We start from the raw sequence: 26,985 nt of genomic DNA on the forward strand, positions 1-26,985 counted from the left end.
CTGAACATGTCTGTTCAATATAATGTGATTTAGCCGCTGAGGGAGTCTCACAGCACAAATGCAGCAGGAGTCAGATTACATTCACAGTGATGAATGAGCTGAATGAGCTCTTGTGATGAGAGCTGAGGTAAACGTGTCCGCGCTCGCGGCAGTCGTTCACAGCGCGTGTTCAGTCTGGCGTGTTTTCAGTTCATGCCTTTGGAAGCTTAACTTTTCATAGGAATTAATTTGAGAAGTTCTGCCGGCCGATCATGGCACAATCATTCGAATATACTCCAGGGCTTCTACTGATAGAAATCCATATGCTAATTGCTAAAGTAACCCTTTAACCACTTTTGAGCATCCCAACCAACATAACATAGCAACATGATCTCAAACAATATTGTGTGTGTTTGGATAAGGGTTATCTGTTTGTTTGCGCCGTGGGAGATTGGGGAATGTTCAATGAACCTAATAAGATAGTATTGTTGTAATTCTATTTGGAAATTAAGCGCTTTGCCTTTTAAGCGGGTTGAATTGTGGAGAAGACTTAGCAGTTGTAGGATCAATTTCAGAACACTCTCAAACCTATTCATCCTTTAGGCATAATGTTTTGTTCCATTTATTTCAAAATACATAAAAAAAAAAAATATATATATTATAGCGAGTTACTGAAAAGGGTAAAACATACCCAAATGGTCTTTATTAGAACTGGTAATATTTCTTTTGGAAATAATCCTGAGGGAGACCTCAGCACATCCTTACAACAACGAAACCCACAAAAGGTAGTAATTCCGTCAAATCTTCAAAATCAATCCAAGACTAGTTATCTATAACAAGTCCATAAGAACATTTAATAAAAAAAAAACATTTTAAAAGCACACTAAAAAGTAGTTATTTCCAAGGTTTTTTTGTGTAAATGTACAGGTCCAGTCAAAGACATGAGTGGTCCATGTGTCTGTGTGTGAACAATCCGTGTATATTACAGCTCTGTGGCAGGCCCCCATTCAATGTCATCAGCTTCATCCTCATCAATACCAAAATCATCATCCTCTCTGTCGTTTTCATCGCTCTCACTGTCGCTTCCTCGGATTTGTGTTCTCCGCATTTGCATGGCTTCGTGATGTGCCAATCTAAAAGAAAAGATTTATTATTGCATTTAAAAAGGAAAATATACATTTTATTTACTATTTTACCCTCCTTAAGCACAAGTTGACAAATCAAATACAAGTACTTACACTATAAAAGAAGGGGAAGGTTTCCTTTCTGTTTCTGCCATACGGGCCTGAAATAACAACATTCAAAATGATGAAAAGATATCCTAGATATCATATATTAAACAATCAAATACCTAAACATGACATAATAAGGTAGGACATGTTCCTGTTTCAACAAGTCCTGCAATCAGATTTTAGGGTAGGGGGAAAAGATTGGATTGTTCTCGATGGTCCTACTAAGGATGTAGATCAACAAACATGTCCAACTTGATTAAATCATGGCATATCACAAAGCGGAATTCAGGGACATTATCAAACAATAATTTCCCTCTGCTTTTATAGGTACGATTCGGTTAGAGTAAGTTTAGCTGTTGTTGGTCCTGTTAAGGATGTAGATCCAAGAACATGTCCTAATTGACTAAATCATGCCATGCTACTAAAAAGTGATATAGTAGATTTTAGGGTCATGGTCTCAGGATACATCTGGGATGAGTGGTATGAAATACATGATCAACTTATCATTTCACTCTGTTTTTAAAAGGTAAGTTATGGTTAGGGTAAGTTTGAACTTTGTTGTTCCTACTAAGGATGCAGATCCAATAACATATTAACCTATTTGACTAAATTATAGTGCAATCAGAAAGTATTCACAGCCCTTCACTTTCCCACATTTTGTTATATTATAGCCCTATTCCAAAATGGATTAAATCATTATTTTCCTCATTCTACAAACAATACCCAATTATAAAAGTGTTAAAGGAGTTTGTTTGAACTTTGCAAATTTATAATAAAAAAAAAAGAAAAGAAAAGAAAATACAAAACAACACAACAACATGTAGGCAAGTATTCACAGCCATTGACGATACTCCAAATTCTGAATGGCAAGCGTCATGTCTGGAGGAAACCAGGCCCTGCTCATCCCCTGACCAACACCATCACTACAGTGAATCATGGTGGTTGCAGCATCATGCTGTGGGGAGTTTTTTCAGCGGCAATAACTGAGAGGCTAGGCAGGATCGATGGAAAGATGAATGCAGTAATGAACAGAGACATCTTCACTGAAAAACTGCTCCAGAGCGCTCTGAACCTCAGACTTCAAACAGGACAAAGACCCTAAGCACATATCCAAAATAACAAATGAGTGTCTACGGGACAACTGTGAATGTCCTTGAGTTAGCCAGCCCGAGCCCAGACTTGAACCTGATTAAACATCTCTGGAGAGATCTGAAAACGGCTGAGCACTGACGCTCCCCGCTTGAGAGCTCCTGCAAAGAAGAATGGAAGAAACTGCCCAAAAATAGGTGTGCCAAGCTTGTGGCATCATACTCAAAAATACTTGATGCTGTAATTGGTGCCAAAGATGCTTCAGCAAAGTATTGAGCAAAGGCTGTGAATATTTATGTTCATGTGATTATTTTGCTTAAAAAAAAAAATATATATATATATATATATATATATATATATATATATATATATATATATATATATATATATATATATATATATATATATATATATATATATATATATTTTAAATATATTTTCAAGGATTTCATAGAAACTTATTCCTCATTGTCATTATGAGGTATTGTTTGTAGAATTTTGAGGAAAATAATGAATTTCATCAATTTTGGAATAAGGCTGTAACATAACAAAATGTGGAAAAAGTGCGTACTCAAACTGTAATTCAGTGGATCAATATATGGTCAATGTTTGGGTTACCTCTAGAATCAGTGGCACAAAGAATATTAGAAACCTATCATTTCAGGTAATGTATGGTTAGGCTAAGTGTGATCCTATTAAAAAACATGTCCTAATTGATAAACCATGCTGTCGACTGGTCAATGGCATGGGTATTAGGCATATATGGTACCTGTTGTAGTTTCTCCTCTATGGCTGACAGTGGAGGAGTCTCTGACTGGACTTCTTTGGGATCTGGTGCCCTGAAGTTGGGCGGCACATCGGAAGGTGCCGGTGGTGCGGCCATGTCACTGGTGCTGAAGTCTGAATCTGTGAAGCTACGCTGAGAGGGGACATCGTCTTCTTGTAGGGGAAAGCCAGTGTCAACGCGTGGAGAACGGGGCTCTGGAACGTGAAGGATAGGAGGTACTTCTCCAGGAGGTAGGGTGTACTCTGGCTCTTCCTCCAGGTATGGCTCTAGGTCGTAGGAAGGTTCAGGACTAGCGTTCTGCCCAGTGGCGGGCTCTGAGGAGCGGGCTAGAGCACTACTGCGGTGTCTAGCGATGCCCTGTGTGGGCTCTTCCAGGTCCTCGTTGTCTGTATAGGCTTCCCCATCTGTGAAGGCCTCACCATCAGTGTCCTCGTAGTCACTAGCACCGCTAAGGTAGTCAGAGTTGTTTGCACGGCTCAAAGCGTCAAGCTCCTCGTCGGCACCTCCCTCCAACTGGACAGAGATAAAGCCTCATTAACCAATTCAAGTATGACATGTAGGTTCTACACCAATACTAATTAAATGTCTTGTCTGAACTGTCGTAATTAAAGCCGGGTGCACACTGTGCGATTTTGCCCATTATTTGGCCGTCTGAGACAAATTTAGCAAATCCTAAAAGATTCTTCTGATTTTAGGCTAAAATATGACGTCTTTAATCTTTAGTTTGACACGTTCACCGGCAGCCGATTAATGACCACTGCGGCCAAATTTTACTTCAGATGAAATTCTGGCAGTATCAGAAGATTTGGCGCACAATCCTGCAGTGTGACTTCTCCTACGACGACCATCAAATATCTCGGTTTTTCAAGACAAACTGACCGAAACGAGAGCTAGAGATTTTTCTGTAGCCACCATTTCAGTCCCACATGTAATGCAGCTCACTGTCACCGAACGCGTCCTTCATGAGTTTTCTTGCGTGCGTCCATTTTTGGCACACCTTGATTATCTGATATTAATGACAACAGAGATTTTACAGTGTGACATGGCTTACATCGGAGATCATGTTTGTACAGTCTGACAATCAACATTTGCAAAGGATTTTGAAAAATCGCACAGTGTGCAGGACACCTACGAGATTGTAGAAATTTCAGAGCTGTTGGTTTTTGGCTGTTTCCAAAAGAGTTCAGCAAAGTAATGATTTTAAAGTTGGAAATTCGTAATTACGTTCATTCGACAAGACGTGAGTATACCATTATGACACTATAGGGCTCTTACCGCTACTTCAGAAACCCAGACGGGTTTAGACTGCTGTTGCCGAATCTTGTCTTTTAAAATGTCATACCAAATATTTGTATTAGGCTCAAGATCAATGCGTGCTGTGAAGGAAACCAAAATAATAGAGATTGCCTTTTAGAACACATAATAAGAGCACACTTAAATGATTCAAGCAGAGAATGAACTCGGAATACAAGCTTTGAAGGTTTACCGGAAAATAGATGGCTATAGTGTTTCCTTAGCTTTAAGGCCTGAGCGTAGAGGCGACGAGAGCTCTTGTTGGAGCCTGGCATGTATTTTTGCCTCATGGCCTTCACTTCCTTCCGACTATGAGGATCCAAGAAGAGCACCATGGGATGGTACTGGATGTAATTCAATCTTTCTACTGCAGTGGGTGTAATATCCAGCAGGGGATGCTTTTCCTGCAAGTGAAAACAAGTTACTTAGTTGACTGATTTTTTTTTTGGTGTTTGGTTAAGTTGATGCTGCCTTATACTGACAGCATTCATTTATATCCTAAGGTTACCTGCTCTGCTATCCGCCTAACTGTGTCCAGTTTTATGACACTGGATGAACTTTCACTTCCACTCCTGGCTACCATTTCTACAAACCAATAAAATGAAAACATTCAACATTTGACAGTGAAGAAAATTAAGAAAAAATTCTCTCAAATCCAATTTTTCATACCTGCAACTTCAAACTCATCAGGCAACTCTCGGGCCAGCTTCTCATTTGCAATGTCATTCAGAGGACCCAAAATGACAATTGGCCGTTTGAAATTGGCTGGATATAAGCAAACAAACACATGTTACAACCATAGACTCCATCAGTAATTGTCCACTATCGCGGTTAACTGTCTGTTCCCTACCATTGATGAAAATTTCCATAATTTATGAGATACCGCTTTCTCACCATTGACGCAAATTTCCATCATTAATGAGACAACGGTTCCCTGCCTTTGACTGAAATTTCCATCATTTATGAGACAAACTTTCCCTGCCATTGATGTAAATTTACATCATTTGCGAGACACATCTCACATCGATTTCCGGCTTACCCTCTCTCAGCAGGACCTTCTCATATGCTGGAAATTTGCCCTGAATTGTCAACTGTAGGAGGTCATCGCGGGTTCTTCTGGTATTCTTTTTGGCTCCTCTTAGTCCCCGTAGCTTCCAGAATTCGGCTCTTGGGCCGGAGGCTTGGCGCTCGGCTGCACTAATTCTCTGTGTCTGCTCCAAATTGGCCAAAGTTTCAGCCCTAAAATACAGAAAGAGAGTCAGACCCCTAGAGTACATGTAGGAACTATAATGTAACATACTTAACAAGCATACAAATGAACAATATCTATAGATGAAAGACATAAAGCTACTAGAACAAACCTGGTCTGGTTAGGAATGGTGCCTTTGTCCAGTTCGTGCAGATCATTGCCCATGCGCACAGCTAGCCAGTTTCCCAGCTTCCCGTGATACATAGTGTCCACCACTCTGAACACCTCACCTCTGGTGAAGCTCAAGCCGACAGTGTTCTCTGCCACATGATCAAAGTGTGTGCGGATGTAGAAAGAGTCACCGAGGCTGGACTTCAAAATCTTCTTGTAGACTATGACAAGAGCAGAAATTTGGAAATGGCATTCGTCATCAAATTTTACTTTCCTACTGCAAAGAATTGTTCACAAGTGACATGAAGGCACTCACTGTCCATTTTGTTCTGAGTCCGGATATCGATACGCTCCCCAGCGCGGATGTTCATGAGGTACATAGCCGCCTCCTCTCTGGTGAAGTGGTTAAAGTCTTTGCCATTTACCTACCAAAATAACACAGAAACTTGAAGAATGGAGAATATAGTTGAAAGGTTTGATCATCTATGACATGTACATGATTATTTGGTCCTACCTCCAGTATCTGATCACCCTCTGTCATGCCTTGCCTCTGGGCTGGACTGTTGGGCTGGACACCACCAACAAAGATGCCAACATCATTTCCTCCCACCAGCCTCAACCCAACGTTTCCCTCTTTCACAAAGCTGACGTGGTTACGGTCCGAGCTGTACCTGATATGGGGATTTAATAAAAATTATTAAATTAAATAAAAATAAAAATGAAACATTATAAATTAATACATTATGCTAATATATTTAATTAATTATACATTAAAGCTAAACATAATAAATCAAACAAATAAATAATTAAATAATTTATACAAATATATTTTATAATTTATATAATTTATGCTTATTTTAATTACATTTAACTATAAATATTAATATTATTATAATAATAAACAAATGAAAATAAAGTATATGAATACATATATTATTTTTCACACTCTTCAAATTAATTTAAATTTAAAATGATTAACATATTATAAATTAAATATAAAGTATTTCTACACCACTGGAATATTTGTTTTAATCTTTAATTTATGCTTATTTTAAACAAATTACACATTAAAAACTAAATTTAAAAATAAAATAAATATAATTTATTTATCAAATAAAAAATAAAACAGCAATTAAATAATTAGAAATAAAAAGATATAAGTTATGCTTAATTATATTAATATTTTTATTATAAAATAATCAAATGAATGCAAATAAAGTATGTACACATCAAGCCTTTTATTTGTACTGTCTTTAATTTGTTTATTTAAAAATAATACATATAATCAGTTAAATATAAATAAAGTATTTCCACATCATTGTAGTAATATTTTTTTGTCTTTCTGCTTATTTATGCTTTTACATCTTTCATGAAGAGAATGCAATATATATATATATATATATATATATATATATATATATATATATATATATATATATATATATATATATATATATACATACATACATACATACATACATACATACATACATACATACATACATACATATATATATATATATATATATATATATATAAAAAATAGAAACTACATTTCTCACCCCACGTTTGGCGTTGGCACTGCATCAGGTGGAAGTGAATAAAGTGGCTCCTCTATAGGTTTCGCTGAGATAAAACAGTTCAAATTTAGTACCCGATAGTCACTCAATAAGTTGCAATGTATTATGGCTGTCTTTTAGGACTAAATGGTACTCACATCTCAACGTGGTGTGGTTGGGAATGGACATGTTAGAGCGGAGAGTGCCATTAGCATGTGGATAACTGAAAGAAAGGGTTTATATTTACATTCACACAATAAGAGAATGATCATTGAATGATCATACAATGTGTTGAGGAATTGTTTGGTTGCAACCAAAGTGTTTGCTGACCTTCACCATGATATAATCTGCTATCTTAAGTGTGGAATAGATAAATATAGATCATAGGAGGCGTTCTGAACCTGTGATCGCTGTTGTGGCTGGGACTGTCAGATCTCCTCAGTGGTGACGGGGCCCTCTCTGATTCAGAGGAATCTGGCGAATGAACCAAAACAACATTACAAAGGCAAATAAGCATGGCAACAAGCCTAGCATTTTTTTTCCGACGATCACTCAGACATGTAATAAGTGCATAATACAGACCTTCAGGTGGTGGTCTGGCAGGAGCGGCTTTGAGTGAGGAATCTTGTCGGTTGTTGATGGCTGGTACTTGCATTTCAGCTCTGAAACAAAACAATAATGCATATAGTTGTCACCTTTATATGCACACTTATAATCAAATATAATTATAGAGCAGCATTAGTATATCTTACCCTTGTCTGATTCTCAAGTTTTTATTGACTGGAGACTGGGATCTCGGAGGAGAGTTGTAACTTGCATCTGACTCGGATTCTGAAGGAGCTGATTAAATAATGCAAATTAATTTGCTGTGAATTAAAACTGCAAAGTATCATTTAAAATTCTAATGGCTAATGACATATTATTTCATGAAAATACTTAATATGACTTCTATGAAAAATTAATGTGTAAATAGTATGTCATTTGTGTGATTTGTTTTTACAGTAATTTACACGATTTTAATAATGTAGGCATGAATATTTAAATATTTAATATTAATACATTCATTTAAAATATATATTTTTCATATTTACATTCTTATGGAAAATGCAGGGGTATATATTAAGGGTATATATTAATGTGAAATGTATATGAACAACTAAATAATTGACACACTAATATTCAAACAACAAACAAATATCCATGCACACATGGATATTTAAATTATTTAATATTTAAATATGAATATTTAAAATGTAATTTTTAAAACTGAGGTGAAACAAATGACAGAAAAAAAAATATTTTCATGCCATCAATATATAATATTTATATACTACAGTAAATTAATGTGTAAATATTAGTGATTACAGAATTTACAGTAACATGTAGAAAACAATGTTTAATAATGTACACTTTAAATATTTACATTTACTAAATTAAAACATTAATATTTTAAAATTGAGGTATGAAGAAATTATTTTAATGTCATGCTATTTATTATATATAAATTAAGGAAAATTATTGTGTAAATGTTAATGTGAAATGTGCATGAGCAATTACAGAATTTACACACTAATATTTAAACAATAACAATCATGTACACATGGATATTTACATATTAACATGAAAATAAATATTACATATTTAAATATACACATTCATATATTTATGATTCAAGGTACAAGGTAAGAAAAATATTAATATGCAATTACAAAATGCATACAAATTTAGAAAATAATGTTATCATGCAATTTAAATACAATTCAAATATTAAAATTAAAAATTCATTTTTAAAAATAGTTAAGATTGAGGTCTTGAAAAATATATTTTCATGCTATAAATATTTATTGTTTATGCATTATAGAAAAAAAGTGTAAATATTAATGAGAAATTCCAGAATGTAATTTACATTTTAATATTAAAACTACATTTAATCATGTTAACACGGATATTTACAATTTAAAAACATTAGACAAAGTACAAAAACAAAATGGCATCAATATGTAATATTTTTATATTACGTAAAATGTATGCGTAAATAATAATTACAGAACTTACAGTAATTTACACATTAATATTTACGAAAATAATGTGTAATAATGTACACATTAAATATTTTATTTCAATTTTTACACATTCATATTTTGAAATATGAAGTTTGAAGAAAAGAAAAATCTTATGGCATTCATATTCAACATTTCACCTAGAAGAGTCACTTTACGATATACGCTCGTACCTCTCTGTACAGGCGTTGAGGATTTCGCCCATTTTGGGGGCTCCATTACAGGGACTGCCGTGACCTCTGGGGTCGCCCTGCAAGAGAAAGAGGGCAGATGGCAGGGTGAGAGAATAAAGGAGGATGAGGGGATACTAAATGATGCTTGTCCACGAGGAGAGTGGGAACTAATGTGAAATCATTGAGGGAGATATTCACCTCAGGCTTTCTGGGGGTCTCTCTCTCATTGAAAGGGGTGGGCTATCCGCCGCCATAACTGATTATAGGGTCAGTTATAAGACCCCAAAAATCAATGATTCATATGGACAAGCAAAATATACTAAACGAAATGTATCATATTAGATCCATATGTCTATGATATGTCTTTCTCGATTACACTACTGGTTGATGAGAATAAATAAAATCTTGTGTGTTTATAAATGCTGTTTATTGTATTATGTGGATCATTTGATTGTATACTCATGTTAGATACAAGATGTTATCTAGATCTTAGGAGCATTATGTCTTTTTCAAGCGGCACAAATCAACATACTACAGGAGAAAACTCAGGTTGATTCGGTGTCTTTTATTTTAAAAGATCACACATATCACATTTGCAGTTATCAATGAAAGGAAAATACAGCAATGCATACAAGCAACATAATGCAACATAAAAAAAACCCAGCAAATAAATGAAAAACAACAGAATAAACATTTGTCTCATCGTGTGCAGGCAGATGACTGGCCCTAAAAGAGTCCGATGCGAGTTGCGTTAAAAGTGGCAGTGAGGCGTCCCTCATGTGTACCTGTATCTATTGCGGGACTCCTGGCTGGCTGGAGTCCCCTGTCTGCGCTGAGGTCCGGTACTATCGTCCGATTCGGACTCTGATACAGCTGGATGAAAAAAAACAAGCTCTGTTAAACGAGTCTGTTAAAAGGGCATACAGAACTGAAAAAGAAGTGCTGTAGGGGGTGAAAAATCACCTCTGGGTGGAGGCCTGTAAGGAGAGGCCATGCGGCGAGGGAAATCCTGAGACATGCTAAGAGTGGAAGACTTCATTCCTGGGGGAGGGAGATCGGGAAGCACCCTGGGAGAATGGAGATATTTAATCTTTCATTTTTTTAAGAATGAAACTTGTTGGGAATAAGGTTTCTGTTTCCAACCATACTGAAAGGGTTAGTTCATCCAAAAATACTAATAATAATTTACCCTCAAGCCATCCTAGGTGTTAATGAATTTCTTCTTTTAGCCAAAAACAAATGGTTATATATATAAAAAAAAAGATCATTCCTGCTCCAAGTTTTGTAATGGAGCCGTAGATCATAGGAGGCTTCAAAATCTAAGGCACCATTTTTTTCCTATTATAAAGCTTTGAAGAGTTAGAATATTTTTCATATAACTCAGATTTTGCTCGGCTGATATAAGAAAGTCATATACACCTAGGATGGCGTAAATTATGGGATAATTTCCATCTTTGGGTGAACTGTTCCTTTAAGATTGTCTTTCAGACAATTTAAAAACTTGTCAATGCAGAAAATGTGCTTAATAGGTCATGTTTTATTTGCATTTAATGTTTGATGCTCATGATGTGGACTCATACTTGTATCTGGAGTGATTTTCAGGTCTGGGACTCTCTCGTCTGGGGGGCGGAGAGGCGCTCCGGTCTGAATCGGACTCAGAAACAGCTGGTTACACAAAACGAACAGTCGTTAAACTTATAGAGATTCAATTGTCTACAAGGTTTGTGCATATCATTAATTCATTCAGTGAAGAATTTAAAGGGATAGTTCACCCAAAAATGAAAATGAGCCCATGATTTCCTCACCCATAAACCATCCTAGGTGTATCTGACATTCTTCTTTCAGACAAACACAATCAGAGTAATATTAAACAATGTCCTGGCTCTTCCAAACTTTATAGTGGCTGTGAATGGCTGTTTCTGTTTTGAAGTCCATAAAAGTGCATCTATCTATCATATAACTGCTCCACACAGCTCCAGGGGGTTAATAAAGGCCTATGTTAATTCACAGCCACTACAAAGCTTAGAAAAGCCAGGACATTGTTTAGTATAACTCTAATTGTATTTGTCTGAAAGAAGAATGTCATTGTGAGAGTGAGGAAATCATGGGCTCATTTTAATTTTTGGGTAAACTATCCCTTTAATTCCAAATCTGGTTTAATAAAGGGTTACTTCAGTGATTAGCATATGGTTTTGTATCAGTAGAAACCCTGGAGTACATTCGAATGACTGTGCGCCCCCACCAAATTTTCAAATTAATTCCTGTTTCCAAAGGCATGAACTGAAAATGCGCCAGACTGAACAAACGTTTGTGCCGTGACTCTTGTTCAGTTTTTATTTGTAGTGTCTGTTCTCTAACTGAACTGATTTTATGAAAATGAACGCGGTGGGAAAGTGATCCAGTAATGGTGGCTTTGGAAGTGGCCTCGTAGGGCAGCGAAGCAAGTGCCTTTTAGGAGTTGTTGTCTTTCATCCCCCTTAGACAAAAATACATTTACTGTTCCTCTCAAATCCAATGTCGTTTTTTTTAACGGTGGCCGATTTAGTCCAAGATTAACATGGCTTCCAGTTCGACCTCGTCCATGAGTGTTCCTTCAAGTGGTGAGGTTACTTTAGAAAACTATTATAACTTGTAGTTATTTAATTTGTCAGTTAACATGTAGGTTATGACATCTATGTAAAATGAATAATAGTTTTACGTTTTTGTAATTTTTTTTTACCATTTCATTGCTAACATCAGCTATCAGGTTTCCAGACGAATGCAAGCTAATCTTAGTAAAGTAACTTTTATTAGTGCTATCGTTATTCTGTATATTGTATGACATCACTAGCGTAAGGCAAAGTTTACATCGTAGGCTATATCATTTTCTCCGTGAGCAGAGATCAGTTGATGTGACGGAGGTGTGAGGGAGAGCTAGAGGTAAAAAGGGAAAAGGAAAGGAAAAAAATAAAGCCAGTGAATTGCTGAGTCCTCCATCAGCAACAGACTTTCAAAAAGGCTTTCACGTTTTCATATAACAGTCTCAAGCAATCCCCCTCTTCACATTGGACACGGTGCCATCGAATGTTAAAACACGAAAGGCAAAGCTTGAATTTATGGGTATGTCCCTCTTTGGCTAATGTACTTTCAAGATGGAGGGGCAACATGGCGACCGGCATTCGAACCCCTCACACGCATGTATTTTCAATGGCATATTATAAACTTATGAGAATGCTTTATTACTTGAAAGAAGTAAATATACATTAATGAGCACATTTATTTTTGAAAGAACTAAGTGTTTTTAGCTAAGAATAAACTAAAAAAGTTACACAGTGTAGGTTTAATAATATGGTAATAAAAACGCATTTTGAGGCAGACCTCTGTGAGGTCGTGAGGCAGTGGAAGGGTTCCAGTTTTGGGTGACGGGTGAGGCTCGAGGGTTTGGCAGTGTGGAGATCCCTGAGAGAACCCTGAAACAGACAAACAAACATGGTGACCCATGTATCTCGCCCAAACAAACCGCAGAATGAGGAAAAAAAGCAAAACAAATACACACCACTATAAAAAAATAAATAAAACAGCAAAACATACAAAAAATTATAAAGAAATAAAAACAAAAAAAAATTACACCAAAAAAAAAAAAATACAAAAGCCTAGACAGAGAAAAAAAAAGAAAGCGATAAAGTAATTTTATATGCCATTTATTAGTTCAGTTTCATCATAATTTCTAATCAAAGCAAGTTAGCACTTTACTTTACAGTCCTGTTCCCCATATACATACTATGTACTTATTATAGTAATTGCAATAACTGGGTAATAACTAGTTACTAACCCTGAACCAACCCCCACACCTAAACTTAATCCATGTAGTTACCTTATATTAACCAGTACTTGCCTAGGTAAGTACACTGCAAGTGCACATAAGTGCATGTACTGTAAAATAAAGTGCAATTAAAAACAAGACATTATATATAACTGAGGTTCTGCAGAGCTGAAAACACATGAAGCCATGTTTACTTGTATCTGTCTCTGTTATCGAGAGTGTCGTGTCTTGACGGTGGAGGAGAGTTGCTTCGGTCCGATTCAGATTCTGAGGGAACTGTACAAGAGCATCAGTCAGCCAATTACATAAACATCTCTTGGCAAAACCTCTTGGCCATTGAGTGAAATGTTTTTTTACGAATTGCATTGCTTTGCTTGTGTTTGATAAATGAGACCCATTGAGTTTTCCCACTGAGGCTCACCTCTGCGAGGGGGCATCGACTGGGCGGGTGGTCTTGTGAGTGTAGAGCGCAAAGGAGGAGATTCGCGAGGTTTCGAAACAGGATTGGCACGACTTCTGTGGATCAATGAGGTGTTAGTGCAAAGATCATTGAAACTAAAAGAGATCAGGTCAGTTGTGGTGTTCACCTGCGAGAACGTCGCTCTCTTGGACGAGATTTTCGGTTTGTGAGGTTGTCAGAATCCAGATCTGAGATTTCTTAAAGCAAAAGTCGAAAAGTCAGGATCAAAACCACATTAATAGAGCCACAGATCAGCTGTGAAAGCATCTACTCTCACCCTCCAGCTCAGAGCTACTGTCCTCCCTCCTCTCGTCCGCGCTGTTTTGAGGACTGTCCTCCACTTCAGGAATGCTGACCAGGAACCTTCTGTCGTCTCTCAACACCAACATGGTCAGTTTACCTCTAGACTTCTCCACCAGGTGCTTGGTCTCCAACAGGGACAGATTTTCTGTCGTCATGCCGTTAATCTAAACAAGAAGTTTTAAAAAGGTTACACGGCATCCAAGTGCGATGGAACGGCCCCTAAAGAACCTGCTCCTCACCTTTAAAACAAGATCTCCTTCCTGAAGGGTGCCTTCTTTGGCAGCCAGACCGGTGGGAGTCATGTGCTTGATGAAAATCTGGCTCCCCAGCTTCATTCCGTACTCTGCAGAGAGAAACATGTTGACATATTGGCAAGAACCACAAATGATACCGCAATGCAAAGCAAAGCAATGCAATGAGATTCTGACCATCTGTGGGTTTTTTCTTGATCAATGTTGTTCTGATGGGTTTATTTTGCACATCCTGACTGGGCAGCCTCTTGAAGCCGGACGTGATGGGGAGGTCATGACCGTTGCGGTCAGGTGTCACGCTTCGAGTTCGTCGGTTACGGCTGGTGTCTGTGCTGCGCTGACCCCTGTTCTGAGGTCCACTGTCATCTAGTATGTTGGACTGTGAGGCAGAACGAGTGGGTCTGTTGCTTGCAGGGATCTGAATTGTGCGTGGCCTCTTCACGGTCTACAAAATGAACAAACAAGAACCGTTTTAAACCGCAAAAATGTTCCTAGATATTGGTTTCATGATTGTTTTTGGGAATGTTTTTACTTACAATGTTAGCCAATTTTCCACAGCTCCTCAGATTTTGAATAGTGTAGTTTGAGGTAACGTTCTCCATGGAAACACCATTCACCATAACAATCTGATCTCGTGTACTGTGGGCATTAAATCATGTGAGTCTCTATCAGAAAAAATCATCTGGCAGATATGTTTTGAGCATGTTAGTTTTTCAATCTTGTACACAAACTTGACAGGTCTGACAGGTTTACACAGGATGTGTGGGAGGAAGTAGTGGGGGTCTGAATGCAGGAGAAGTGGACGTGTACTCACCTAAGTCGGCCCATGGCTGGGCCGCTGGGAAGCACATCAGAGACCACCACCGCCGTGTCCCCATTTACTGGGTTGGGCTTGTCTCGCCCACCTGAGACCGCAAAACCGAAGCCGACCTTGGAATCCTGTGAACGAAAGAAGAAACGGACAAAAGAATGAATGGACAATTGAGCAAAATTAAATGTAAGAAATAAGAAAAAGAACAAACAAATAAGAAAGAAAAAGCAAAAGAAAGAAAGAGCGGAAGAAAGACAGATCGACAGAAAGAAAGAAAGAGCAAAAGAAAAACAGAAATTGACCAAAAGAAAGAAATAACAAAAGAAAGAGTGAAAGAAAGACAAAAGGAAAGAAAGAACAAGACAGAAAGAAAGAAAAAAGCAGAAAGAATGAGTGAAAAAGAGTGAAAGAAAAAAGAAAACAGAAAGAAAAAATAAGTGGAAAACAAAATGAAAGGATGAAAAAACAGAGAACAAAATACTAATAAAAGAGAACAAAAGAAACAAAAACATGAACAAAAAACGCAAAACAACAAACATGAAAAATGAACAACCAAAAAGAGCACACAAAAAAATTAACTAAAAGAGTGAACAAACAAAAATTATTAAATAAAAGACGACATGATGAAATGCACCACATGACCCTAAACTAGACATTCCAAAATATCGGGTGTGTCCCAGTGACAGGTGGAAAAAGCCTCATGGTTTCATAATTGCTCACTAAACTTTAAATCCGCCACGACTTTCAATTGTCGGGGAAACTGTAAACCTGGTGTCACGTTCACTGACACACCTGCACACAGAGAGATAAGGTGTGGCCAAATTAAACCCTCATTCCGCGACTTACTTTCGATAACGTGACCGTATGCTGCTCCCATATCGTCATCTCCTCCATGTCTGCTTTCTGAAACGATAAAGAAGTGGTTACGTTTATTTGCGCAACGTCAAGCAAACAACAACAACAACAAAATATCAGAACATGTTGTTTTACAAACTGCCAAACGAAAGCGGTTTAGACGAAACGCGCCAGTCCTCACTTCTTTTAGTGCGTCCAGCAGCACTCGGCTGTTGTTTGTGAGAAGGAATGGCTCTAGCTGGACATGCTCCCACCTGCTGAATTCCTGCCATACAGGTACAAGGGGGAGGAGCCAGCGCGTGACAACACTGATACCTGACACTTCCTCACCAACGGCTCAATAAACAGTCAGACAATACACGTCTCTCAGCACAGCCTCAGACATTCATTAAATGGCTAAATCATTGGCATGCCATTTGATTTTGAAACCGAGCATGACTACTAAGCCATTATCAGTACAAGAGGGTTTTTTGAGAGACATAGGGTGAACTCAGCTGGGCCATCAGGTGAAATGGGCCAAATAAGGTTGTAGCATCATAGCTCTTAAAATTTTACAGCCAATTACAGTAACTGATCTTGCATGGTTGTCAACACTTGTTGACATGTAACAATAGTTTTGATTGGTCTGAGTTTATGGTAGGCAAAGCAGAGTGTTACATGAAGCTTGTCAGAGAAATAGTAAGGTAAGTGAGCCTGACATAGTACATTTCATCCATGATAAGGGTACTAAAGCAATTATAAGTAAGCCTACCAACAAAGCAAAGGTTTATGAATTTGTTTTTGACATGCTCTTTCAAACAAAAAAAGTTTAATTTAAAAAATAAACTTAGATTTTTGTGAAAAGGATCATTTTATGTAGAAATGGGCCACAGTATTCAGCTAAAATAAGCTGCATAGACACACACACTTTTACACTGTTTTTTTTTTGTCAAAGATGTTTGACAAATCTTTGAAAAATATTTGACAAGCATACATGCATACAAAATACACTAATGCACAGAAACACAAACCTATTCAATACGATCAGTTGTTTTTCAATTGCATTTTTAAAATGAAATATTTGTTTGACTTTCTGTTTAATTAAATACTTTTATGGTGCTTTTGTGGCACACTAAAGACAGTAGTTTCACTTTACTGTTAAAAAGCAAATTATTTCAGCCAAAATTATTTGTTTTGTTCTCTTTTTATATTGGATCACTTTACCTGAACAGCTGGCCCATTTTACTTGAATTTTTTGGTTTATTTAATTCATTTTACCTGAATGTTATGCCGTGGCTCGAGAAGGTACCAGCTTATAATCGTTTTAAAATTATGAGAGTTAGATTATACTTTTTCACATTTAAAATGTATATACATATTTAAGAGACCCATGCTAATTTATAAATATATATTTAGATCTCATGCATAGCTTATTTGATGGTATTATAAAGTAATTTACCAAAATGTTGCCTATTTTAGCTGACCTCACCATTTCAAAGTTCATAGTTAGCATGGTTGATGCTGCAAGTTAATTTCTTAATAGTAAATAAATACATATAGCTACTAGGCCTATAGCAAATCGTGGATTCTTTTTTTCTATCCGGTTAATTATGTGGATTTGGGTAGAAAAAAATAACCCAACATTAGTTTGTGTATTTTTTTTAAATTTACTATAAAGAAATTAACTTGCATCAACCATGCTAAACTTTGGAATAGGGTATGTCTCTCAAAATTCTCTTGTACTGATTATTATAACCCAGCGGTTGAGTTTTTTATCGAGGGTTTTTGAGACCTGACTCTACAGGAAAAAGCAGTTCTCAGCTCCGTCAATTTGGTCCATATTTTGGGTAAAATACAGGTTTGTGCACATCTTTTTTTTTTAAATGTATAAATAAGTTTTGTATATTTTCATTTTACGCCAAGCGACATACAGGGGCGTGAGTCACACTACGAGTGTTGCGTCAGTCTTTTTGCAAGGTTTTATTCAAAAAGAAACTGAATATAAATACTTTGCTGTTCTCTATTTGTTTATGGACAGGTTATGGATCCAGTCAAAGCGCATATTTCGGCTATGCGTGAAATGCAGGGCGGTGGTCTGAAGTTAAAAATCCCCAGCTGAACGTGATACATGCTCCGCACGAGATCCAGCGCCGTTACGGCAGAAGACGATTACATGACGGTGCACATTACTTTTGAATGGGACAAGTGGCAGGCAACGCCCAATATGGCAAATAAGCTCCACCTTCTAAATGAAAGAACCAATCATTGGATAGTAAAGTAATCGTGTCACGTGCAGCTGCGGCCGCTCCTGTATGTTGATTGCGCATGCGCATTAGCTTTGTCTAGGCTGGAAAATGCATTTTTTTGTCATTATTCAAACATTTGGAAGCCAATTTTGTGGTTTAATTGTTATCAGATTTCATTGGTGATTTCAAATATGAAATTTAATCGTAAGCTTGCTGAACCGTTTTGGAGAATTCAATGTTTTCCCATTCAAAGAGGGGTTTGAAAGAGAGGAGTTTCAAAGATGGCCGCCGAGTGAAATGACTTGTCTTTGATACTTGAATTTAATTAAATTATTTCTAAATGTTTAATTTACTTGTTAAAAAAACAAAAACAAAACAATTATTATGCAAACCAGTGGTTGTGTGGTGTATTAAAAAAAGTTTAGAGCATTTAAGTTAATCCATAAACATTAATGTAAAAAGAACAAGTAAAAAAACTAAGGACTATAAGAGTCTAATGATAAATTTTCACGTCTGATTTGAAGCCGAACTATTTTACAGGTGCCCTAATAAAGACCTGCAACTATCATCCTGACATACTTTGAGAGCAGTTTCGATTGGACAAGAGAATTCCTGGAATGTTTCCCATGTTTTTATTGGCCACTGTCAGCAAGCAAAGGTCAGAGAGAGTCTGTGTTCACAAAGCTGATCAACCTTAGCAAAACGGAACAAATGTAATCACAGTTTCCACAAAATTAGTAATACTTTGAAATTGCGTAGATTTCTGAAATGAAAAAGTATGACTACTGTTGATGACAACAATGATAGTCAAAAAGGAAGTATATAGCTCATACTAATGAAACCAGGGATGCAAATATCAGCAACTACCCTTTTCTAGGGAACTCCCTTCATGGAATATGTCAGACTCATACAGGCCGGTGTTACTACACCTGTTCTAACATACTGCTGACTATGCTGTAGTTTAGGATTATGAATACATCAATGCACACAACCTCTAATGCCCTACACACACACAAAGTGAATGGGTCACCAGTAGGGAGGGATGCATCCACATGATAATTTTGTCTGATACCAATAACCAATCATTCTTTATATTTTTATTTATCTATAGCCGGTAACTGATATACTGGCAGATAAATGTAAATCCAAATTTGTATATAATTTGAGTCTCAAAAGTCTCACAATTAAAAGCCATGTCCCAAGCACACAATTATAATGTTCTCAATATAATTTTATTTAGCCTTATATGACACTTGCGCAGCACATGTTGCACTTAACTGATCATGGCAAACAGTGTCTCAACTGAAGGAAAAAAACTTTTTTTTCTATTATCTTTAATATATCAAACAAATATTCTTATTTGGCTAATTATGATATGATTAAAAACTAGATAAAGTTGAAGTTGGCTTGAGAAAGCCTGACCAGAAAGTTTTCATTTTAAAAGTAGTTTGAAATGTAAACTTTTTAAGTCTGTTTAAGGATAAACGGATAGACAGACAGATAGATGGGTGGAGAGACAGACATACAGATGGATAAATAGCTGATTAGATTCAAAGACAGACAGAAAGATGGATAGATTGAAATGCAGATAGATGGATCATATTTCAAGCAATTCAAAAGCATGGCCAACATTGCGCATCTGACTTCATATAATAATAATAATAAAGGAAATAGTCTATTATTTGTCGGCTTTAATATAACAAATTTTCTTATCAGGCTGATAACGATACCATAACATATTGGCCGATGCCGATATGGTTGCTTGTTATGTTATGCATAGTCAATAGACTCCCTTAACTCAGAAGAACTAGCATAAACCTGCATACCAGTAATCCTCTAATCATATGGACCACTTTTATTATGCTTTTCATCATTTTGGAGTTTGACAGTCCCAGTCCCCCTTCACTTTAAATATACTGAAAAGAGCAGCTAGGACATTCCTCAAAATAACCGCCTTTTGTGTTTCATGGGGGAGAAAAAAAGTCACACGAGTTTGAAATGCTGGGTGAGTATCAGAGAAATTTCACTTCTGTGTGATTTACCCCTTTAAAGGTTCAGTGTGTAGTATTTATGAGGATCTATTGACAGAAATGCAATATAATATACATAACTATATTCTCAGTTGTGTATAAAGACCTTACACAATGTACCGTTATGTTTTTATTACCTTAGAATGAGCTGCTTCTATCTACTAGAGATGCAATGATTGCAATTTTCTTGGCTTTCTTGGCAATTTTCTCACTTTTTTGTTAGTGAGATCGGCCGATACCAATTTTTGTCGATTCCGATTGTCTTTTTACTATAACTATAACTGACAGCATTTACAAACAAAATCCACTTTTTTTCCCAAAGCAAATATATATATATATTTTTTTATAAAATAAATTATTAAACATTACAGCAGGATCTTCTCTCACTTAAACAACTCTCAAAAAAATAAGTGTTATGTGCCTGAAAAGAATAATTGAAAATCAGTTGCTTTATGAAACAAAAAATTATAAATGTACCTTTTTTACTTGTCTTACAAAAGCCAAAAGATTCTATGAATGAACAAACCTGAAGGGTACAATACTCCTCCAAATAATAGTTCAGTACTTGGGTAATAAATGTTGCCAGCTAGGGATGTCATGTCACAGTACCAAAATTCCAGTAGTCGGTACCAATACCATAAAAAATTTACGGTTCTCTGTACCAAATTCAGTACCACTAAACTATGTTTTTTATTCAGTACCACTAAACAAATGTGTTTTATATATTTTTTATTTAACAACAACAAAACATTAATAACATTAACATTAAAAACATTAATTGTATTTAGTTCATTATTTTTGATGATAATCATTATAAGTAAATAATACATAAACATTTAAAGGCTGTATGCTGTTTAAAAGAAAACACTGTTTATAAAAAAAGATCAAGTTAAAAATAATCAACCATCTAGGCATAATTATTATTACTAGAGACGTGTTATTATTATTATTATTACATAGAGATGTAGCTAAGCTAATCTATCCTGTTAATACATTTTTTTTTTTAAACCAAACTTTTATTTTGACGGGTTGCCGTGAAAACCTCTGAGGGTCTGTGCTCATGATATGACAGTTTTCTCAAATGAAACAGTAAATTCTCATGAAGTGACAATTCATGCGTTCGACTGGTCATCCAGCGCCATGAACTCTGTCATTTTCTTCGTAAATGCTTTGGTCTTTTCGCTGCTTATACCAAGGAAAGATAGGAGAGGCTGCTGGCCTGTGGCTGGCTCTGAGCACTGGCTAGCTTTAGCCATTTTACCTTTACTACCTTCTTCAAACTGGGTATGTTCCACATGCTCATGGAGATAAAAGTCTAATTAGGTTTGTCAAGTTTTACAAAGGGCATAATTAGCGTCTTTTTCGCTCACAGTAAAAAAATTCCATGTTTGCATTTGGCTGTGACAGCAACGCATGTAGACGGATCGGCTAAAAATCGAAGACACGTGAGACTGGTCGGCAGATCACCGTTTAGGGCTGATCATGCAGAAATCTCTTATCCCGATCCCTGGCCGATCAATCGTGGCCGATCTCTATCTATATATACACTGTGGGTCCTCTTACAGTAAAAATCGCCATTTTGCGCAGTCATGTTTCTACAGTAGCCCTAAACGGACAAACTTCTCTATAGAGGGCTAGGCTAGCTACTCTCTGCTCTCTCCGACAACATTTTTGTCCTGTGCCGACCCCCGGAGCTTCTCACTGTGCTTTGAAAGGGAGGGGTGAGCGGTGTGTTATTACAATTCACAACCTCACCACTAGATGCCGCTAAAATTCTCAAACTGCACCTTTAAAGGGTTAGTTCACCCACAAATGAAATTGATGTCATTACTGACTCACCCTAATGTCGTTCCACACCCGTAAGACATCCGTTCATCTTCAGAACACAGTTTAAGATATTTTATATTTAGTCCGACAGCGTATGGAAGTGTATGCACACTATACTGTCCATGTCCAGAAATGGAATAAAAACATCATCAAAGTAGTCCCTATGTGACATCAGTTAAAATCTCTTGAAGCATTGAAAAATACATTTTGGTCCAAAAATAACAAAAAATACGATTTTATTCAGCATTGTATTCTCTTCCGCATTTGTTTTCAAACCTCAAATAAAGATTCAAACGGTCATGAATCAGTGAACCGATCAATCAATCAATGATGTTTGTATTAGCTTTCTGGACATACAGAACAGTGTGCATAGACTGCATATGCTCTGGGACTAAAATATAAAATATCTTAAACTGTGTTCTGAAGATTCGTGTTATAGGTGTGGGACGACATTAGGGTGAGTCATTAATGACATGAATTTCATTTTTGGGTGAACTAACCCTTTAAGGGTCATATATCGGCAGTCACAGGTTAAATGTAAAATAACAGCAAGCAAGACAACTAGAAAATGACTGAAATCACATCCATGACCTGCAATTACACAAATAAGTACACCATTTACCAATTTATAGTAAACAATCTGGATGTTTTATAGGTTATCTTACCCACAGCAACAAAAGCATCAGACTCAAGTTCAACAGGTGCAAGTCCGTATTTACAGTCCCGTCTCTGTAAAGCTGTCATTACACATCTCAGATGACACATTACACTGTTTAGTAAACTTAAGACAGCTCATGTTAAGCAAATTCTACAACTACCATAAAACTAGATACATCATGGACTTACCGGCCCTTTAAATCTCACTTCCATTTTCAGACAGAACTAAACACCTCATTAGAATAGGAACATAAACAAAGCAGGATATCCAAAATATTTGTTTCAACATAATCTCTCCATTTTTAAAGATAAACATAAGCCGTTCACTTTCTGTAGCCCCACAGGAAATATGGCAACACACGGTTAATGAAGAAAAAAACAAAACAAACCCCCACCTGAGCCCATGGAAAGCCCCGCCCACTAGGTCTACAAATCCTTTGGTACTTTCGGATATGAATTTTTCCTCAAGGAATTAAGGAGGAACTGGGATATCTAGCTGGGGCGGTATCCGTTCACTGAGGCAATGCCACCTTATAAAGACTATGTTGCTAGATGGAGAATGTGTTTATACACAATTCTTTATCCAGGTTTTAAAAATGTCTTTCCTCAATCATTTTTAGGTCTGAGACCACACTACTTGCTGAAGGACGTTGATTTGCACGGCACTTTAGTTACACTGACAATCATTACCTCAGTCTGTTAATGTTTAATATGCACACTGACCCAGAGAATGTTTCTGCATATATTGGCCTTGAGGAAGTGGAACATAAAGAGTAACACAAAGTATTTAACTTCAGCATGTGGCTCGGTGACATACATTATTAGCATTATTTCAGTATTATTTATGTAATATTATAGTACTTAATAATACTGAATTAGCTTCTTTTTTTTCCCCTTTTATTTAGCTTTAATATATTGTAATGTTTGAGTGTAAGAGGCCCAAGCTATATTGAACCTATTGGAAGTGCACATTTTTTAATAGATTTAGTATTAGTTAACAATAACAGCACAGTCCACAATAAAGAAAATAAATCTATATACAAATTCTTAGAAATGTACTCTTTGTCTTCATGTTGGTTTTATATGGTTTTGAAAAACATTTTCAATTTAAAAACTTCATGTGGTGCAACCGACAAGTACATAACACGAAGAACATATTTCCTATATATAATTATTATTGTTATTATTGTTTAAATATCATATTAATTAATATCATTTTGAGGTCACACCACCTGCCATTTTACAACCTAAACTAACTTTGCCTTGTCTTTAAAGTACACATTTTAAGAGATGTTTTGACCTTGAAACACAGAATGTCTGCAGGAGTCCTCTCTATGACATAATTTCCTGTTTTATGTTTTTGGCATATTAGTCACACCAGATTTTTGTCTTTATGCCTCCCAAAAATATGAAACCATTTCCTAAAAACACAAAGATATTTTTTAAGAAAAAAGGATTGTATTTGCAAAGGGATTTTTTAAATGCATTTTAGAATAAATTAGTAGATTCCAACCAAAAATATGAGCACCAACAGGTAATTTGCCCTGCTTCCTTCCTCACTTTCTTCTGTGCAACATAAAAGATTATATTTCATGAGATTATTTATTTCTTATAATCTAATGGAAGTCAATTCTAACGCAAACTGTTTGGTTCTTAAAAATATCTTATTTTATGTTACGCAGAAGAAAGATAAATCACAGTCTGGAACACCATGAGTGAGAGAAACATTTTTAAGATGTACTATCCCTTTAAATCATTAAACATACAGTTTACAGTTGAAAAATCCCAGACTTGCTTTGAAGATGGGAGCTGAACCATATCTAGAGGCTACACTATTACAAGAGCAACAACCCAGATCAGCAACCACAGAGCAACATGTTAAAACACTCTGAACAACTTGGCAACATTAAGAACAAAGTTTAGAGGAATATAGCTGGACTTGTCAAAAGAGGTAGACTTCATCTCTGTGGTTACACTTAGGAAGTGACTAAATCTAAGCAGGCTTTTTCCAAAAAAGCCATGTGTGGTCATCTTACTGGAATCATTCACACCCTCAGGACAACACTCTTGACAGGAAATGTAGGAGGGATGCACAAATGTCAGCTGGTGTTGTGTTAAGGTGTGCCCCCTCAAACAGTAATGCTTTCACAATCGGAGAGCATGGGTTTTCGGTGATCAAGCCCAGTTCTTCACAACTGTTCTACATTTGTTGTTCTGCTTCATAACAGAGAACATAAAGCATTTCAAGTAACAGAATATTATTAGAACTTTGGCTTACATCCTGGCAAGGTTCTCTCAAAGTCATGAACGAACATTCTGGTAACATTGATAGAACGTTCATTCAAAGTTATCTGGTCTTTAATAACGTTCCCATAACATTTGCAAAATGACATATGTAGGCTACTTAACTTTTTCTGTTATTTTTGCATAACCAAGAAAAATAATTTTTAAATGGTTTGAACATCCAGTCCTCCAGGGAACGTAATGGTGAATGTTAGCAAAACATGCTGAAAACATATTACTGTTAGCTGGGCAGTCTGGCCGAAACCTTAAAACATCAACACACCTCATAGTTTCGGAACATAAAAACAATGACAAATAAAGGAATACAGTTGATGGGAATACATAGGCCTACTATAGGCTACAAACACAGTCAAAAAGTGATTTTTAAAACTAGTCTATGCTTGACACTCAAGCCTTGAGAATAACATCATTGAAGAGAAATGTGGATATATAGGAACGCTGTTTCTCGAAACCACAGTGAAACTACAAAGCACGTATTGACTCAAATGAGTGGCAGAACCAGTTGAGCCAGATGAGCTGCTGTTTCAATTGGTCTTGTGACTCGGTTCTTTCGAGCAGAGGAACCGATTAAAGTCACTGCAAACGCACTAATATGATGTCCTGTTGCTATTAAACGTTTTAGGCCCATTAGTCATATCCTTCGTTCACTTCGAAAATCTTACTCTCAGGTCACTAGTTTTTGATTAATTTAATTATTTCCAAAACAGACGGTTCTCTGTTCTGTATAGTCATTTGTAGACTCGTGGATCTTTACTGATCGAGTAGACTGCTACGCGTACGGATCGTTAAAAAAAGGTTTTAGTGGGTTAATTCAAAAAAAGATCCGATTCAGAAGAACGATTCGAACCAATCTGACATCGCTATCGCTGGTGTTTGCCGTTTCTGAAAAGAAAAAAGAAAAAAAATTCGCCAGAAATTTTCACGATATAGAAATAAAGGTTCAGAAATGAGGACTATCGCTAATGTTTATTAAAAGACGTGCAACAATAACCACAATTTATAACGGTTCTCATATGAATGAGACACGAGACAAAATCCACCACACATAGCGGTCAACAAGTTTGAATGTCCTTTTCTCAGTACAAAACTACGTTTTTAAAGAAAATATAGCCGTAGCTACTAGCTAAATAAATGTTCAAAAGTGTCTGTTAGCAAAAACAATCAGACAACAAAACCGAATAATATAAGAAACACGCAGATTATAAGAAACACGATCTAGCAATATGTCGCCAATTATTAACAGTTTCGCTGTAACTTCCAGCCAACAGCTTACATTTCAGCGCGTGAAACAAGACTCAGACCAATGCAAACAATCGATAAACACAACAAAGCAGAGCAGGAAGAAAACACTCGACTCACGTACCTTGTGTGTCTCCTCTAAAAACTAATACTAAAACTCGCAGTTAATTCCGTATAGGAGGCCTCAGAGGGCCTGGCACCTGTATTTTTTCAATAAAGTTTTGTATATTCCCTTGGATATATACAGCACCTGATCATGACATGTACCTGTAGGCAGGGGGAGGAGCTTAACACAGGTGGGTTGGGCAGTTTCGTCATTAAGCTAGTTTTTCCACACACTACAGTGGAATTGATATTATTTTCCATTTCGTCTCAACAATTGAATTGAATGTATGATACAATTATAGCGTTAAAATAAAATAGCCTACATGGCACAATACTTACATACTGCATAACGTTTTAAAGTAAGAACTTTGTTTGTACACCTGCTTTGCTAGGATTTTTTTTTTGTAACTCACATAGCCTAGCCTCCTCAGACGAAGGATTTTTTTTTAATTGAGTATTTTTCATGCCATTAAGCCTACAATGTTTAGAGCATATGAAACAAATGGAGAATTTTTTTTGAATTTATTATTATTATTATTTTTAATTCATGTTATGTCCTCTGTAGTGGACACTGCAGGCTACTG

The 26,985-nt window shown here is 36.4% G+C and overlaps 1 protein-coding gene across 4 annotated transcripts; it reads right to left on the reverse strand.

Moving 5' to 3' along the window:
• Positions 1-647: 647 nt before the first annotated feature.
• On the reverse strand, positions 648-26,553 carry tjp3 (tight junction protein 3). 4 transcript variants are annotated; one of them, XM_067415873.1, is made up of 32 exons: positions 22,943-23,109; positions 22,762-22,833; positions 16,006-16,062; positions 15,163-15,287; positions 14,885-14,987; positions 14,526-14,793; positions 14,337-14,440; positions 14,072-14,261; positions 13,922-13,991; positions 13,756-13,850; positions 13,529-13,610; positions 12,890-12,981; positions 11,113-11,197; positions 10,496-10,599; positions 10,318-10,405; positions 9,533-9,609; positions 8,052-8,139; positions 7,882-7,961; positions 7,701-7,773; positions 7,458-7,522; positions 7,303-7,366; positions 6,255-6,411; positions 6,057-6,165; positions 5,742-5,961; positions 5,420-5,619; positions 5,050-5,145; positions 4,889-4,965; positions 4,574-4,784; positions 4,363-4,463; positions 3,070-3,600; positions 1,218-1,264; positions 648-1,112 (listed from the first exon to the last, which is right to left on the reverse strand). In XM_067415873.1, exons 1-32 carry the CDS (start codon positions 22,964-22,966, stop codon positions 962-964), a joined length of 3,906 nt encoding a protein of 1,301 aa, XP_067271974.1. In that variant the 5' UTR covers positions 22,967-23,109; the 3' UTR covers positions 648-961. The 4 variants fall into 4 exon arrangements, with proteins under 4 accessions (XP_067271974.1, XP_067271977.1, XP_067271975.1 ...); XM_067415876.1 differs by lacking the exons at positions 22,762-22,833; positions 22,943-23,109 and adding an exon at positions 26,421-26,553; XM_067415874.1 differs by lacking the exon at positions 22,762-22,833.
• Positions 26,554-26,985: the final 432 nt, after the last annotated feature.

Source organism: Pseudorasbora parva, chromosome 14, assembly GCF_024679245.1.
Source record: "Pseudorasbora parva isolate DD20220531a chromosome 14, ASM2467924v1, whole genome shotgun sequence".
NCBI classification, from domain to species: domain Eukaryota; kingdom Metazoa; phylum Chordata; class Actinopteri; order Cypriniformes; family Gobionidae; genus Pseudorasbora; species Pseudorasbora parva.